This window comes from Myxocyprinus asiaticus, chromosome 9 (genome assembly GCF_019703515.2).
Source record: "Myxocyprinus asiaticus isolate MX2 ecotype Aquarium Trade chromosome 9, UBuf_Myxa_2, whole genome shotgun sequence".
Taxonomy (NCBI): Eukaryota; Metazoa; Chordata; class Actinopteri; order Cypriniformes; family Catostomidae; genus Myxocyprinus; species Myxocyprinus asiaticus.
In genome coordinates this window covers 49091306-49110390 of record NC_059352.1, presented here as the reverse complement: position 1 = coordinate 49110390, position 19085 = coordinate 49091306, and the positions used below count along the sequence as shown (strand labels likewise).

General features: G+C 38.1%; 1 protein-coding gene across 1 annotated transcript in view; it reads left to right on the top strand.

Annotated features, from left to right (window-relative positions):
- The window catches only part of LOC127445891 (receptor-type tyrosine-protein phosphatase F-like), a 346333-nt gene that overhangs the window by 149731 nt on the left and 177517 nt on the right, over positions 1-19085 (top strand). Inside the window, exons 3-4 of the mRNA XM_051706359.1 lie at positions 6625-6770; positions 13104-13245. Of these exons, the coding sequence (XP_051562319.1) occupies positions 6625-6770; positions 13104-13245 (288 nt within the window). The remainder of the gene's footprint in view (positions 1-6624; positions 6771-13103; positions 13246-19085) is intronic.

Genomic DNA, 19085 nt, shown 5'->3' with positions numbered 1-19085 from the left:
CATGTCGGAGCGCATATCTGTATGATTGAATCAACTCAGCACCTCGCGTGGACCTCATTATTTGACATACAAATCACAATAATGGTGACAACCAAAAACAACATATTAAGCATAAGATGAGCTCTGAAAAATCACAAAATGACAAATAACTGCAAGTTACAGCAAATACAATAACAGTAGCGTAAATAAAATTGGCAAACAGTAAAGCTATGAGCAGTATATAGTCATTTGCATAATTTATTCATACCGCAAAGCATTTCTGGGTGCAGTAGTGCGGCTTGCTGAATAATGCTCACGCCTGATAAAAATGCAGAAAATAAGTCATGAACAATATTACTTTGTAGCTAGTTGAGTCTTTGAGACTTCGTTTAAAGGATAGCAGAAACAGCACTTGTCAATGCATTGGGCTTTTCACTTTTCCTCAAGAATAATCTGGAGAAGGAATTAAAACACTGCAGATATAAAGATGCAACAAACTCACATAGAGTGAAAATATGAGCAATTAATCTGCAAAACATCTGCAAAGTTCTACACTTTAAGAGGTATGTTTATTTTGTTTTACATATATTTATATTTGTTTAAATATATTATATATATATATATATATATATATATATATATATATATATATATTCTGGCTAAATTTGTTTTCATTGATTTTTTAAAAATAAACATTTACACATAGTTATGTGGGTAATTGACATGAAATTAGGCATTGTCATCAGTGCTGTGTGACACTTTCTTCATCTAACTATTTTAAACAACATTTTATGATCTTGTATAGCTATATATACATATATCATATATTATTATTATACTTGTTGTTTCCACAACCTCATATTAACTAAGACAATAGTTTATTTTCACTTCTAGAAAAAAAATTGAAAGGTGATTAAGATCTTAAAAAATATTTTTTTTTTAAGTGGCAGTAAACAGTGTGTCTCACATCTAATCTTACCACACAAACAACAGTGCAGTTGATCTGCTGCTTTCAGAGGTGTTGATACTCATTAATCTAGTGATCTGTCAACGGGCCAGATTAACAGTGTCCTCACACCAGAGGTGATTTGGGTGTCATGTTTGTGGTCGGCTCTTACCGCACTCTTATTCAGAAACATACACGCATTCTTGCATTACTGTGGAGGTAACAAGCATTGCTATATAGGTAGATAGATATATATACTACAGAAACTTGCTCAGCAAGGTTGTTTTGCTCATTACTGTTGCTCCGGCATGACAGTAGTTGACTAGAAATTGTAAACTGACTGTAGAAAAAGACAGCTTATGTTAATGGCCGCTATTGCACCCCTTGTGACAATGCTGAAAATGCAACATTTACATTTATTCATAGGGATGGGATGATATATGGAACATCCATATACCGCGGACCAAAAAAATGACAACAACAACTCGATATTTAGAAATTTGCAACATTGTTTTCTGTCCATGTTTCATTTATAAATGAAATGACCTGTCAAACATCATAATCTCTCTATCACTTGATTTTACCACAACTGCGCTTTTTTTCTACACTTTTTACAGGGTTCACACAAGGTCCTTGAAGTGCTTGAATTTAGATTTTAGAAATATAAGTACTAGAATACCTGTAAAATCGCCTTGATTTGTTGAAAAGTGCTTGAGATTAAAACAACATTTCTTCCATGTAATGTGTTTCCATCAAAGATGAAATCAACGCACTCCGCTTTTATTGAATAATTTGTCTTTAATTTCCTTTCTGTTCTTTAACAGATAAAAAAGTAAAAAAAAAAATATACATTTAAATCCCAAATTGCACAAATGCGCTAAAAAACTAAAACTTCTCTCACGTTAATAAACCGGGACACTGTGTGTGCGAGTCTGTGAGATGCGTTGATCTCTTAAAGTGACAGTTACCTTTATAGCACTTGTAAAACAAGCGAATGTAAACTCAGTGTTATTACTTGTAAATTATACACATTACATTATTCAAAAAATGTATATCTCATATCATAATTACTATACTGTATATACAATTTCATGACATAATATCAATTGATAGAATTTTGATGTTTTTAAAAAAGTTCAAATGTGATTCTAATAACGATGGCAAACAAATTATATATATATATATATGTATACACACACACACACACACACACACACACACACACACACACACATATATATATATATATATATATATGTATTTATACCTTCACACACTTTTTCAGGGCAGGTTCTGTTCAGTTCTATTGCTTGTTCTGTACATGACCAGCCTGAATATACCCCACTATTTTTGAAGGCTTATTTGTTTGTGATCTCAACTCTTATTATTTAAACTCAGAGCATTTATATTGTGTATTAAATAACTTATACTATTAAATAACTTAATAAATTATAATGTGCGTTTTGTGCAAATGTTTTAAAAAAATAAACAACATTTTCTGTCATAATTTGTCATTTAATTGTTATTATATTGAATCGAGGTTATATCGAATCGTGAACCTCATATCGTATATCGAACCGAATCGTGTGATAACCATATCATCGTATCCCTATTTCTTCATCTAGTAGATGCTTTTATCCAAAATGACTTCCACAAAAGTGTGGAATACAACAAAAATAATTCATCCTGAGGCAATAATATGAGAAGTGTTGCAATAGAAAGTTTCAAATTGCTCTGAAAAATTTAGAAGTAGAGAGGATGGTGAGAGACAGTTTTTTTTTTTTTTTTTTAAGAAAAAGAAAGTTCATTACAGACAGTTCCATTGCATTATGAATTAAATCGACAATGCAGCGATGCATGAAATCAAGCATAGCTAGTATAAAAGGTCATTGTTTTCAATGTTACAATACTTTCTTACTTTCCCAGTTTAATACTGTGACCAATGGAACGTGGGGAGAGTTTACAAGAAAACTGTTACAACTAAAAGTTATTATTTTCGGAATTCATTAAGGTGATGCTAATGGTGCAGAAATTGCACACGTCACCTTTAAGAGGGCAGTTTTTGCGGTTCAGTTGTCAGTAGACATCTTCAAAAATGCTAATTCTCATTTCTCACAAACAGACAAATACATTCCACTGTTTGGCTTTTGATCCAGCTGCATTCAGCTTTATCCATCCAAGACAATTACACAAATACTCATTTAAATCAAATGCTGGTCTTTGCTGATGAGTCTGCAAAGTGCTTTGAAGCTCCAGTTAAAACTTTATATCATTAAATCATGAGATTGTAATGAAGTATTTATACAGTACGCCGGCAGACCGATGCTCCTCTTGTCATGGACTAGAAATGTTTGCATCATGCATGAAATCGTGTTTACATGAAATCTTTCTTTGCAGTTGGTGAAATCTAGATTAATTTTTGGTTACAGTTCAAAATGGAGCAATAGACTCGACCAAAACTCAAAGCAGATATCACTTTTAGAGTGAAAAGGGGGTATATATGATGAGGCTGGGATTTTTTAGAAAAAGAGACATTCAGAGGTTGTTCATACACCTGTGATTGGCAGATGACATGAAAATGCTCTGTTTTGTGTTATGGTAAGGTAAGGTATAGTGAGGGCCAGAGGAGCCAGCAATTGCTTTTCTCTGCCTGAAGAACACACATGAAAGTCAACACTGTAAATATTGCAGTAGGCCAGCATACTAGTGGGCATCACATGAATGTGAATCTGTGATGCTTATCCTTTATGATACATCAAGTGTCAGAGGTCATCAGGCAAGGTGGCCCTCGGAAAATCAGTCATGAGATGAAGGCTGACCTCTGCATGACCCTGTGTTTGCCCAGTGATGCTAATATATGGAGCAGATAATCTTGAAGCTTTTGAGTGAGCAATGTTATGTTTTGGATGCTGGTGTGCTGGTTTACCCAAAAATGAACATTCAGTCATTGTTTACTCACTCATGTGTTGTTATAACCCCATATGACTTTCTTTCTTTTTCTGAACACAAAGGGAGATGTGATGTCATACAATGGCGGTTTATAGTGACCACCTCTTCAAGCTTCAAATCAGACTCATGATTGTTAGGAAAGCATACAGTAAGGTTTGGTGAGAAACAAACCGAAATCGAATGTATTATTTAGTGAAAAATTCATGAGTCTGCATGTGAGCTTTAGAGCTCCTTGCATGAGAGCAACAATAGTTACGCTGCCACTCACGAGGTGGGGCGTTCAAGCGAAAACTCATTTTGTTTAGCTTCAACAGGACCACCAGAGATATTAACCACAGAAAACACAACATATCTGCACACAAACCAGAGAGCAGAACATACAAACAAGTCTGAAGAGTTTGTAGTCGAAAAATAGATGCATTTCTATGCCAAGCCATATTTCCTCTTCTATGGTAATCCAAGTTTTTGTCCTAAACAGCTGCTACGGGACATTCTGTTTATCGCTTGTTTTTTATATCTGGCATTGCGCCAGGTAAAACTGTCCGCTATGAACTGGCACCAGTCCAAAATCATTCTGATAACATTATATTGAAGCCAGCATCTCACTTGCCGGTTAAAACTACTTGATTTTGACCGAGAAAGTTACACCTACCAACTGTTTTCGTGAAGGTCTCACACACACACACCTGTTCAGAACAGAGGTGGCAGACATTTCTGTTCCCTCCGCTTTTCTCTCCGGTTCTTCCACCACTTTTGGTAAGCGAAACCTCCAAAGAACTGTGGTCTCCTGTACTCTCTGTCTGACTGTAGTATCTGGGTGTGTATGTGTAGCTACCTTCAGCCTCCTTCATGACACTTTTTGATTGAGGACTCCGATTCAAACAAATATGGCTAGGCATAGAAATGCATTTTTTCGACTACAAACTCTTCAGACATGTTTGTAAGTTCTGCTCTCTGGTTTGTGCGCAGCTATGTTGTGTTTTCTGATGTTAATATCGCTGGTGGTCCTGTTCAAGCGAAACAAAACGAGTTTTCGCTTGAATGTCCAAAACAAAACTCATAATGTCTATCATTATCTACACATTGCCATATTAACAACCATCCAGTAATTAATCAGATTTAAGTCTCACACTTAAGTACACTTGACACAGTAACTAGTTTTGGTTCATTTCGAAACTTGTTCATTCACTGAAAAGTACCGTCTGGTAAGTAATTTGTTTGGGAGGTAGCACTGCATATTTTGTGCTGTAGATTCAAATGAACCGGCTCATAAGAGTCATTTCATCGAGAATCGGACTACACTGTTCACGCTGTATGTTTCACACTGTAGATTCAAAAGAACCAACTCATAAAAGTCATTTGTTCGGAAATCAGACTACACTGTTCGCTCTGAATCAGATTGCACTGGTCGCTCTGTATGTTTCGCACTGCTGATTTAGTAGCGGTGTTGCAATGCTTCTGAATGGTAGCATAGGAAACACTGTCCGCATCAGGGGAAAGAATGCATGTTTGAGAACCGTTAACAGAACCGAAAGTCATGAAAATCATTCTGTTGCGGTATTTACAAATTTAAAAAAACAAAAAAACTAAATATGTTTTCAGTTCTTAACCCTGCTCAAAATAAGAAGAAGAAAAATAATCATAAGTAAATAATATTTTATTATCCTAACATAAAAAAAAAAATAGTTTTGGGAGTAGAATTAGGGTTTGGAATAGGGCTAGTCTGTAGTTATTATAATTAGCTTTGTTTAAAAACAATAGAAGTTTTTATATATAGAACCTGGCAGTGGTCTGCATTCTGAACACACACTACAGCACAGGAGGCTGACCATAATGACATCCATTTTGCTGACATCAGTGCCATGAAAATAGCGAGAGAGAGCCAAAGTGAGCAAGATAATTAGAGGAAAGGAAAATGACAAGGTCCCATAGACTCTCTCTCTCTCTCCCCACACACACAAAAACTGGTAGCAAGACAGTTCCTGCCAACGAAAAAATAAAGACATTGTCTTGAGAGAGGGCAGGGCTTTGCATTATGCATCTATAGCCAGAGACAGGGGCAAACAAAGCAGGCAGCACGTTATGATATATCTGCTCTTCCCTGCGGTGCGCAGGATGGCTTGAATCTTTAATTACGTTCACGTCAGCACTCCGCTTCTCTGCTGGCATGCTTTCACCGGGCTCAATTTGTTTGGGTTACCATGACTCACATTCTGTCAGAGCATTTAATTATGCTTCTGATACATCCTAGGAGATGGAGCTCTCATGCCGTATAAACAGTTTATACATATCTCGAGTACAGCCGACCAGAGTGCTTTGGTAATAGGGGAAATAGAATTCCATCATATAACCCATATTTATTGTTTTAACCATGAGGGGTGTGACCCAGCTCACTTGGAGCAACATTATTCGGATCATACTCAAATGTGTTGTTGTTCAAACACTTGCTGCGTTTACACTTCTCATGCACATTTGAACGGCATCTTCCAACACATAAAATTAAGTGTTTATTAGCGCATAATTCGGAAAGTGAATACGTTAGAAAACTGAAAACAGAGTTTCAAATGGAAAGTTATTATTATTCACCAGGACAACACAACTATTATTGTGATATTTTACTTAACACATAGCAAGAATAAGAGCTATAAAAAAGTCAAATTTTTTAATATGAAAATATGAGAGATTTTTCTTTTATAATGGTGTAATATTGTGTGTTTTAATGTTTTTTTCTCTCTGTCTCTTTCCCCTAGGCATGCCCAGTTTTATTAAGACTCCTGAAGATCAGACAGGAATCTCTGGAGGGGTGGCATCCTTCGTTTGCCAGGCGGTCGGGGAGCCTAAACCACGCATCACCTGGATGAAGAAGGGCAAGAAAGTCAGCTCGCAACGCTTTGAGGTGTGTTTTTGTGTGCATGTTAAAGAGATGTGCTTGATTTGTTCCGGCGCTCTGATCACATGTGATGTTTTGCATCTTGTGTGAGATCGGCCTGTTTCCTTACAGCTGTTTTTTTACCAGAACATTTCATCTGACTTAACAAAGGACCTTCCTGCTCCTCACCTATGACTGAACTTTACATGCTGTAAAAGGCATTACATAATGATACAGCACCACTCTTTGATTAAGATCATGTGTGGGGAGTTTTATCTTTTATCGTAAGCTGTTCTGAGGTCCAGAGAATGCCAGGGAAGTGTCAGGTATTTCCTTGTGTTCCATACAGGTTCCATACAGCCATGCTGATATTTGTACAGCAACTTACCAACACATTACGTCACATGTGTTACATACGAATCTCAGAAATCAAGTACAGTGAGTTCAAATTAAGTGTGTGGTCTGCAAGTACTGTATGCTCCATCCCAAGTTGACCCGCAATACACTTTAGATAAGTTAGTGAAACGACTGGGAATTGTATATCTAATTAGGCAGCAAGGTCAAATATACTGTCAGGAAGATTGGACTCGCTCGGTTTTAAGCTGTCTGGCCCTTTAAGACTTCAGTGTAAACGGCCACTGTTGTGATTGTCTAACATCGTGCAGCCCTTCCAATACAGCCATATTTGAAACTCAATCCGAAGAAAATGAACAAACGCAACACAACACTATAAAGCTACATTTCAGGGTTAACACATAACGTACACCCAACATATTTCATCTGAATGTATCAAACAGCACTATAAACTATCAGACAGTCATGACTTTTAAAACATTTGTGAATGGAATTGGTTACTTACGGTTTTTCAGGTCCAATAGTCCAATTTTAACTGTCCCATCTTTCAATAACAGTTCCTTTGCAAAGCTTGAATAATACTGTGACTGTTTCACAAGCAATCCACACTGATATGAGCCAAAAATACATACAGTCCACGCTGAAATCTTCTGAATATGCAAACTTAATACAATCCACGGTGATGTTGGGGTGCTTCAACAGGCCAAAGCAGAGACGCTGGTCTTCACCAGAGTGACGTCTCGCATTTTCCTGGTTTGTTTACACATAGAACGGCGTGTGTTTCTCCCAGTCAGTGGCAGGAGCAGAATGAGATGCGTTTTTAAAAGTTGTGCTTGTATCGCTCTTATAACACGGAGCACATCGCCGGTGTTGTGCAGAAACGCATCAATACAATCAAAGATGTCCATCTAGTGCCTGTTTACAAAAGACAGACCGTTAAAAGTAGCAGAGATTGGTTCAAAAACAGTCCAGGACGCCTTCAAAACAGCACAACATCAAGACAGCAAACAGCAAGATGAAACAGAATGTGGGTCTCCATTTTAGAGTTATAACTTTGCATCTTTTATTTATTTATATTTAGTTTCTCCCTTTTTCTCCCCAATTTTGAATGCCCAGTTCCCAATGCGCTCTAGGTCCTTGTGGTGGCATAGTGACTCGCCTCAATCCGGGTGGCAGAGGACAAATCTCAGTTGCCCCCGTGTCTGAGACCATCAATCCGCACATCTTATCACATGGCTTGTTGAGTGCGTTAGACGTAGCACGTGTGGAGGCCCACGCTATTATCCGCGGCATCCACGCACAACTCACCACATGCCCTACCGAGAGCAAGAACCACACATTACAGTGACCACGAGGAGGTTACCCCATGTGACTTTACCCTCCCTAGCAACTGGGCCAATTTGGTTGCTTAGGAGACCTGGCTGGACTCACTCAGCACGCCCTGGATTCGAACTCGCGACTCCAGGGGTGGTAGCCAGACATTGCTTCGTTTAACGATCAATGCAGTTCATCTAGTGAATGTTTATGTAGAAAAACAATTAAAAGTATGTGTAAGTCCACTTTGGATGAATCTCCCATGACAGGCCCATCTCTCTCTTGTCTGACTGAGTGAGTGCCAGTGGGCGTGGCCAAGGGTGCAACGATGGAAAAATAGGCTTTGATGGCTTGCTGAAATGGCAGTCATATGCAGATGTATTTGGTCCTTGTGACGTCACAAGTTCCACAGATTCCAAACTAGCTGTTTACGCAGCTGCGTTTAAATAAATGCTCTTTTTCTATTAAGGAGGAAGTTTTGAGTTCTGAAACGTACAGTATGATTTTATAGTACAATGACATCTTATATGTCAAAAGATCCTCATGTCTTAAAAACATGCCAGCAAACCCGATGTCAGCAAATCTAAACGTACAAAATGATTGATAGGCAGAAAACGCTTTTAATTGGCTTAAAACATGGGCACTCCCCTGACCTTTTTTTGTTGTTGTTGCTATTTACAGAGTCTAGGGGCTCTCACGGGAAAAGGTGTGATTTCTCAAGACCTTTTTTTCAAAGATACTGTCAAGTAGTAGGGATATTTTATGTGTGGAATTCCAAAACAGAAAAAAATAAAAAAAATAACATTAATCATTGCAAATTGGAAAATAATTGTAAAAAGACTGGTGACCAGAGTGGTGGCCAGAAGGTATATAGGCTCAAACCAGTGTTCTTCAATGAACAAAGAGCCATTCATTCATGATTCGGGCTACGCTGGTAGCGCTGTTATTTGTTTTTGCATGCAACCAGCAAGGACAATGCAAAAGAAAGATGTGTTATCTATTTATTGTCAAATATATTATTAATCATTCTCTCTTGTCACGTACAATTCACAAGCTTACAATTCAGCTAAAATACAGCTAGGGACCTGGGCTAGTTTTCACATGGGGAAGTTGTCACAAGTGCTACAGTATATCTCAGTAACTCTAAGTTGGAGTCAAAAGTCCAATTGCGCAAATGTGTGTTTACTCAAACATCAAGTTCAAAACCCTCTTAAATATGAAAAAATAAAATAAAATAAAATATGTGAATTCTACCCTCCAAAGAAAATTTTCACTATAATTTTTGTTATAGATTTTGGGTAAACATGTGGGCACTATTAAACCACACTAGCATACACTAAGGCAAGGGTCAACTATATTATAAAAGCAGATTTTTACCAAAACGTTTATGTTCTTAGGACAAAAGTATTTTTCATGACAGTCAAAAGGCATGTTGTTTTAAATGTCATAAATGTATGTAATTCATCAATTTAAATATTTTTTACGTTTTCCTTTTTTATTGGTTCATATATGGTTTTGCACCTAAGAATTATTATTTTTATTTTTTTTATTTTTTTGGCTGAAACACCTGTTATAGGCTGCTTAATGCAGGTGCAGATTTAAAAAGAGGTGTAGAGAGGCGTAGATGTCTATGAAATGTACATCATTTTTTGGGCAGTAACTGTGAAAATGTTCATCAGCTTTTTGTAGCCAAGGTTTTAAGGTATGTCGCTATGCAGAAATTAAAGTTAATAAATAAATTATATGAAATATGAGTGTTCACTCAAGTAAAAAGTGTGGCAACTAACTCTAGTCTCCATATACAGTATGTTGTGCCATGGCACAGTGCTGCTCCTGAATAGCGGTGCAGGAAACACTGACTATTACTCTTGTGCCCTTGAGCAAGATCCCTAAAGTCAGGCTGTTCTAGGTGAATTGTACTTTTAATAAGTGGACTGTGATGTTGCTTTGGATACCAGCTGTCATCTTTAAAACGGAGTCCATGTTACGAATGCCAGTCCACACCATTGCTCTGAATCCATATAGGCATCATCACACCTCTCTTCTGTCTGCTATGGCACTGACGAGCTGAAGAGTGACTCATGCCACTGCTGACTAGTCTGTGGTGGCTCCTGCTTGGCCTCAGCCTGTCAGATGTGGCATTTTTGTGGAGTGAGGACAGAAGGTCTGACAGGTCATCGTGGTCTCTGGCCAGTATTAGAGAGCCTGTCTTTCAATGTCCTGCCACTCATGCAGTTTTTGCCACTGCTGGCAGTTGCAGCAGCAGTACAGGTGGCAAATTTGAAACAATCTTACTGTCCTGCCCTGTCGTGGTCACTATAGGGTGACCGGATCTTGGACAGTCATCTATCCTGCTGGTCTACTATAAAAACTTTTGCAATCCTGTAGCATAAACTATATAGCATCTGGCACTAAGGACCCTTCCATCGCTCTGGCACAGGTGTTAGGTCTAACAATTCTACAAAATAGTAAATAGTCAAATATTGGCAGATAAATCAACATGGCTGGTGTGTCTGTCTAATACTAGTAGGCTTGGGATAGATGCCTTTTTCACGCATCGATAATCTGAAGATTTTCCTGATGATTATCGATATATATTTTAGGATTTCTTTTTTCATATTTAAATTGGGCTGCTCGTTGCAAAATAGTCTGTCTTTCCAAACATATTTCTCAACACAAATTTGGTAAAGTGTGAGCGGCAGGGTAAATTAAAGGAACACTGGACAAGCCTGGTGGACGACATGGTGCGTTCTAAAACTCAAAACAGTTTCTACGAAGGTATGCACACACTGCCAACTTTCAGCGTCAAAATTCTGAACACCAGTTTCATACATTCACCTGCAAACGGATCAACGTCACTTTGTTCATTCTTGAAGAATTACAAAAGCCTTCATAACTTTGTACTGTCATCTGCTGTGCCACATCAGCTCGTCCTGTGTGAGTGTGTGTGTGTGTGTGTGTGTGTGTGTGTAATACCTCGACCGGCTTCAGTAAATGTTATTACGCCTGTTGTTTGTTGTTAACCATAGCTATTGTTTATTGCAAAGATCATATCTGGCTTTTAACAAAAATGCATAAAATTAAAAAAGGCAAAAGATTTAGCCAGTTCATATTCTCAAATCTTAAGTAAAAAAAGTAAAACGAGAAAAGAAACGCTTCAGTAGATGGTTCAGTGTAAACCGTAGCCTATACTGTTGTACTACGAACTAAACCAGTGTTTTTCATTAAATACTGTTGTATGTACACACCTAATGCTTATACAGTGAGACGCTGATAAGAGAGCAAGATACAATGGTTCACTCCGAACACGTGCACTACACGGATATCTTTATTCGTTTTGAAGCGTCTGTTTTAACACAAGGATGCGATCAGTCCGAACGGCCTGTAAATCATCGTCAGTGCTTGAGACACATCCAAAATTCAAATGCGCTTTTACACCCTGTCTACACCGGGCGTCAAAATGAACGTTCTAAACCATTTATTTGTCTTGTTTGCAAGAGTGGTGCCAGAGCGTGCTGCGCAAAATGGCCATTTACTGTCGGTGCTATGCAACACAGTTTACACATCTAATCTGATAACACTAGTACAATAAATTGTGCTTCTTTACCTCAGATTACACTAAAAAACGAAATTTTCCTGGCTTGTTTTCCTGGCACATGCACATTCTTGAATTGATTGGCAGGTGGTGTCTGTATCTAAAATGTGATTGGATCTTTTACTTGTAAGGCGGGACTTCCTTTTCTACATCTGTTGACTGTTGGGTGTTCCAATTTCTCCCGTTCATTTGAATAGAATTGGCCCATCTCTGCTAAATAGTCTGTGACTAAACAGAGATTAGCTGTTTTAACGGAGGTCATTTACATATAGATGCCTTAGCCTGTTTAATTGTAAGGGTCACAGAGAGGGTGAAAAATTGTCTAAAACTAAAATATGACAATATGAAAATATTAAAAATAATAAACTTTGTTTTTTAAACCTACTGACAGCATAAGTTGAATATGCTATTAAAATTCAAATGTCCTTTAAAAAATATTCTCATTCTAGAGAATGTTGCATTTGTTTTTTTCCACCATTATAGTCAGTACGGTGCTCTAGCAGTGCAGCAGGAGTGCTCAGGTTGACTTTGATTTGGCAGCCAACATAAAAACAGGGAGAGGTTGATGGCAACCCAGGCATGAGGGCTCCCTGAGATGAGCCGCCCTCACACTGTCAACGGAGCTGATTGAGCGTGAACAAGACGAGGTCTGACAGCACCAGCATCTCTGTTCACTTAAACCCTCTGTGTCTCAGACACTCAATGCAGATATTTCTCTTTTAGTGTAACGATAATCGTGTGTTTATACATGATTTGATCTCGCTTTATTTTTGACATTGCTGTCATATAAAAGTGAGTACATTTGCTTCCTACTGGGTTTATCACTTTTTGGTGCTCAAGTTAAGCAGTCAAAATTACTCATTTCTGTTATAATTTGGCTAATAACCACAAAGAAATAACATTTAACTGGAATCAGTCTCTAAAGTTAACATTAATTTCTTAGCATTACAATTTCTTGTTTACTTGTGGTATCTGTGATATTTGATTGAAGACGTTGGGATATTGGCAAATCTGAGCGCAGTTTGAGATATTGTTGAGAACTCCTTTGAAACGCTCAGAAACGCTGAACTATATAATTTTATCTGTTTGTTTGTTAGGTGATAGTGTTTGATGACGGCTCAGGCTCAGTTTTAAGGATTCAGCCATTACGGACACATCGAGATGAGGCCATTTACGAATGCACGGCCACCAACAGCATGGGAGAAATCAACACCAGTGCTAAACTCACTGTACTGGAAGGTAAGATTACTCTCTCTCTCAAACTGATACTCTTGCAGGAGTGAATTGTGCAATAAGACATGGAGCAGATATACAATCACATACCGTAAACACTGGCAGCAGACTGATTTCTTTTGGTTCCTCACACATTTTCTATTTAAGTTTGTGCCCTGGTGCTCAGATAATTACCATTTGGAGAATTCGTCAAGCAGGAAGTCAGGTAATTGGATTCAGCATGTGGTCTGACTAAGTGGAGCATGGGTGAGTTAGAAAAGGTCATGGGTGGACATGGTAATGCAAGTTTCGTTTTAACTCCAAGGTTCCGCTTGTAATTTCTGTATTTGCTTTGGGAAATATTCACTAGTTAAATCAAGTAAACATGTTACAGAATTAAACAGCGGAAAATCTGTCATAAAATCAACATATTCTTCTTAGGAATATAGTGTAGAGCACAAGTCATATAGACTACTTTTATGGGACTTTATAGTGTTTTTTATCCTTGTTGGCGCTTGAACAGTCGTTGTCATTTCTCTGTTGATTTCTTCCAAAAAATCTACATTTACTACTTCAGTACTTTCTGAGTTATGCGTTTCCTCGCAATTCCTCACAGTGTTTTCACAAAACATTTGAGTTCCCTCACAATAGTTTTGTGTGTCCTTGCAATGATTTGGATTCCCTTGCAATATCTTTATCCACCCTTTACGAAAATTAACCATGGTTTTACTGTAGTAACCATAGTTGAACAATGGTATTTTTAGTAAAACCATAGTTACCACAAAATGTACCATGGTTTTACTTAAGTAACCAGATTTTAATCATGATATTATAAGTAAAACCATCAAAATGATACAGGAAAACCATAGTTATAATACAAGAAAATTAATATTATGGTTGTAAAAATCATAATTTTGTGGTTATTAATGTTTTACTACAAATATTTGTAGTAAACCCATAGTAACCACAAGAATCACCATGGTTAATCTATAGTTAAAGCATGGTTACTATATGGATACAATATACCATATTAAAACCATGGTTTCCACCAAAACACATGGCTACTTCACTAGTTCGCCCCCTCGTCCAGCCCTTGGTTCGAGACGCAATTTGAGCTCCGGACTTGTTGTGGCTGCTTATACACTGATCAGCCACAAAATTAAAACCTCTGACAGGTGAAGTGAATAACATTTATTATCTTGTTACAATGGCACCTGTCAAGGGGTGGGATATATTAGTCAGCAAGTGAACAGTCAGTTCTTGAATTTCATGTGTTTGAGGAAAATGACTTTGACAAGGGCCAAATTGTGATGGCTTGACGACTGGGTCAGAGCATCTCCACAACAGCAGGTCTTGTGGGGTGTTCCAGGTATGCAGTGGTTAGTACCTACCAAACGTGTTCCAAGGAAGGACAACCGGTGAACCGGCATCCAGGTCATGGGTGCACAAGGATTATTGAAGCACGTGGGGAGCGAAAGCCAGCCCGTCTGCTCCGATCCCACAGAAGAGCTACTGTAGCATAAATTGCTGAAAAACTTAATGCTGGCCATGATAGAAAGGTGTAAGAACACACAGTGCATTGCAGCTTGCTGTGTATGGGGCTGCATAGCCACAGACCAGTCAGAGTGCCCATGCTGACCCCTATCCACCACTGAAAGCGCCTACAATGGGCACATGAGTGTCAGAACTGGACCATGGACCAATGGAAGGAGGTGGCCTGGTCTGATGAATCACGTTTTCTTTTTGATCATGTGGACGGCCGGGTGTGTGTGCGCCGTTTACTTGATGAAGAGATGGCAGCAGGATGCACTATTGGAAAAAGGCAGGCGGCGGAGGCAGTGTGATGCTCTGGGCAATGTTATGTTGGGAAACCTTGGGTCCTGGAATTCATGTGGATGTTACTTTGACACGTATCACCTACCTAAAGATTGTTTAGACCAGGTACACCCCTTCAAGGCAATGGTATTCCCTGATGACAGTGGCCTCTTTCAGCAGGATAATGTGCCCTGCCACACTGCAAAATTGATCAGGAATGGTTTGAGGAACATAATAAAGAGTTCAAGGTGTTGACTTGGCCTCCTAATTCCCCAGATCTCAATCCGACTGAGCATCTGTGGGATGTGCTGGACCAACAAGTCCGATCCATGGAGGCCCCAACTCGAAACTTACAGGACTTAAAGGATCTGCTGATAATGTCTTGGTGCCAGATACCACAGGACACTTTCAGAGGTCTTGTGGAGTCCATGCCTTGACGGGTCAGGGCTGTTTTGGTGGCACGAGGGGGACCTACACAATATTAGGCAGGTGGTTTTAATGTTGTGGCTGATCGGTGTATATGCTAGTGGTGTGACTGACAGGTCTGAATGATCGGGCTCCTCCTGAACTTTCGTTTAGAGCATCATTTAACTTCTTTTACTATAGTAAAACAATGGTTTCTGCCAAGAAAAAACAACAACAACAAAAACATAAAACATGGTTAGTCTACAACAGTTATGGTTACTACAATATTAATATAGGAAAATTATTTCCGCCAAAAACTCTGGTTACTACAGTCTACAATATTACTATAGTAAAACCATAGTTAAGTCTAGGCCTACAGTGTGATTCATGCCATTAAGAAAACACAGTTTCACAATGAATAGGACACCCTATGCCTTTGGGCATCATACATTATGTCACAGCTAACTAATAATACCAACTGACATTTAAAAACACGTCCATGCACAAAAGCCAGAACTTGAAACAACACTTACTGCTCAAGCAAGCCTAATTGTAACTGCAGCATGACTGTTTTGTGAAATGAACGTCCCCCGAACAGACATTCAAAAATCATTATTTTTCATATGAATCTACCAAGGAGGTCTATAATACCTGGAAAAATCTATCTAAAATATTTGCGATTTAAATATCGTTTTGTCAGGGTACACGGTTATGCTGCGTTCCATTCAAGTTTGATATGGGATATTCCTACTTGATATCTCTGACCATAAATGCATTCCATTCCCCGATATTCGGAACTGCAACGCTCCTGTTAGCTTAGTAGGGGTTTGACTCTCATTAGAGATGTCTCCTAGCAACCCAACTGATAAACAATGCTGCAGCACTAGCATTTGTGCTTCGGGTGTACGATTATCAAAAGAGATTATAATGTTTTATACACTTGTTTCTGCAGGCATTTGTTAAACAAGCTTTAATATCATGTAATGTGGAAACGAACTCATTTATCGATATTACTTAATAAAGTGAATGTTTATCACTTACTTTGTATATCTCAAAGAGAGTTTGGACATGTTTGTGTGACATCATGCCCCTGCATCTCGGCGAAATCGGTGTTGAGAATTTCTGCACGAGCCTACTAATTCTGACTTCAAGATGCATTCCATTGCACTTTTCCTAGCAGGAAGTTGTAAAATCCGATTTTCTGAGTTGAATGGAATTCAGCACTACTTTTCAAAACTTGATCCGACACTGAATGCTCAAGCAGCCTAATTTACACTTAGAAAACTCCTGATGTTGCTATAACAATGCAAAAAGCAAGCACTGTTTAATAAATTAATCAATCGCACGATCATGCAGAACATCTCGTGTTTTTAATCCATAAGGATCTCTTTCTCAACGGCAATACCAGCAGTGATGACAGCCGACTCATCAGCAAGCGCTCTTCGCTTTCAAATTACGTCAATTAAAGTGTGATTGCGTCACTCAAGGCCAGCTAGAAGGCCTCGACCGGGACATTTCCTAAAGATCACACCCACCAAGAACAAATAAATCAATCTGATTGGCTGATGAATCTGACTTTAGTTGCTCATTCATTTGCACTGTTGAGGGATTCTGTGGAAATTCTGAAGGCCTGAGGGGGTGGAGCTCAGACTCACGCGCTGCTTCGGGCATGCGATTTGTGAAATAGTTGTCACACTTTGCTTGTAAGTGTTTTTCTCTATTTGTTTGAAGATTAATTAAGAGTGGAAAGCGATTAAAAATACATAGGCAAAAAGGTGATTGAGTATGAAAGGATGAAAAATATTTATTTATTTGGCATGTTAGGCCAGCAGAGAAGGCTTTGCTGGCCCTGAGAATTCTCCACTGGTTAAACTATAATATTAGTATAGTAAAACCATAATTACCACAAAACTATGATTTGTATTACTACAGTTTTCTGTAATATTACTATGGTTTAACTATGAATATCATGGTTAAAATATAGTTACTGTAGTAAAACAATTTTAAATTTATTGTGAGGGCACACAAAACTATTTCAGAAAAAAAAAATTCTGCCCTGTCCTCTAAGGGGTTCCATATAAACCTGCAACAGCCATGTAACCATTTTTTTTTTTTTTTTTTTTTTTTTTTTTTTTTGTGGTAAGAACCGACCATGGTACATGTACCACAAATTAACCATAATGTTACTATAGTAACTAACCATGTTTTTTGGAGAATTATTTATTTTAATTACCATAGTTTTGGTTTTACTGTATTTTTTTCTATGGTTTTACCACAAATATCATAGTTAAAATATATTTACTTCCATAAAACCGTGATTAATTTTCTTAAGAGATGTATAAAGGAATTGTGAGGACACGCAAAATATAAATAAATAAATAAATAAAAATATTACAAGGGAACTCAAAAGTATTTCTGAAAATAAATGTCCTCCCTTTCCTCTAAAGGTTCCATACATGGAGGAAATAATACTGCACATAATACTGAGGAAATGACATACATTTTTTGGTGAACTACATATTATTATTATTATTATTATTAAAGACAGAGAAATAGGGGCAAAAGGAGAGAAAGTTTAAGAGAGTAAAATAGAAATTCGGCCTTCCTCTCGTTTTCTGTCTTATCACTGAAACCTTCAGACACTGTGACCACGAAAAACCACACGGACTTCAGCCACGCAGTCAGTTTGTTCTCAGTGGTTTGTTATTCTGAAAAAATTATAATGCTTATCAGCCCACCATCTCTCTCTCTCTCTCACACACACACACACACACACATTTATTTTGCCACATCATTGGAACACTTAAGTGCAGTGCTCCGATAGCAGCCTCTGTTATTTGTAAGCCCCACTGTGGTGCCACTGCTCAAAGCCTGAATTGAGTGTTTGAATGTGTGTTTAAAGATGCAAGTTCATTTCAGAGCACATTTGAGCAGATTACTTGTGCCTGCAGCTCTGACAGAGTGATCTTTCTATGCCTGGCCCTCTGACCCTGCAGTAGATTACAGCACACACAGAGATAGATATGACATGTCTTTTTATGTGTGCTTGCTGTACACAGCACTGAATGCATGTTGAAACACGAGGAATATTGAGGCATAGCACTACATGGTGATAAATCTCAGTCTACTTAAGCCAACATGCCTGCATGCTTTAGTCCACAAGTTACAGCTCACTCAAATTCAACATCCTTTTCTAAAAGCACTTTTGGCCATGGCAGAAATCAGGGTATTTGTCTTTTGCCATGTACTGTATCTTTGCAGTTTGCACTAATCTGGCGAACTGAATAATTCAGTTAGAGGACAGAATTGTGTTTGTTTATGAAGCCGAGTGTGTTTGAAAGTGGGTCATACTCTTGTGCTCCCTCAGTCCATGGTGCCAGTAAATCTCTATTCTGAGCCCCAGACCAGCAGGTGGACTGAAGCTGTGCAGGAAACATGTTTGTAGGTTAGGTGTTATGCCCTCGATCCGACTATAATCACATGCATCCTTTTATATTTACATGAATTTTCTTGACTGGCTCTTTTCTGCCAAAGTTCTTTTTTTTTTTTTTTTTTTTTCCAAACATGAATATAGTGTTTTGACAACTAGGCACTGTAACAAATAGTATTAGTCAAGCATGAAGATGAAGCAAAACAAGCTTATAAGA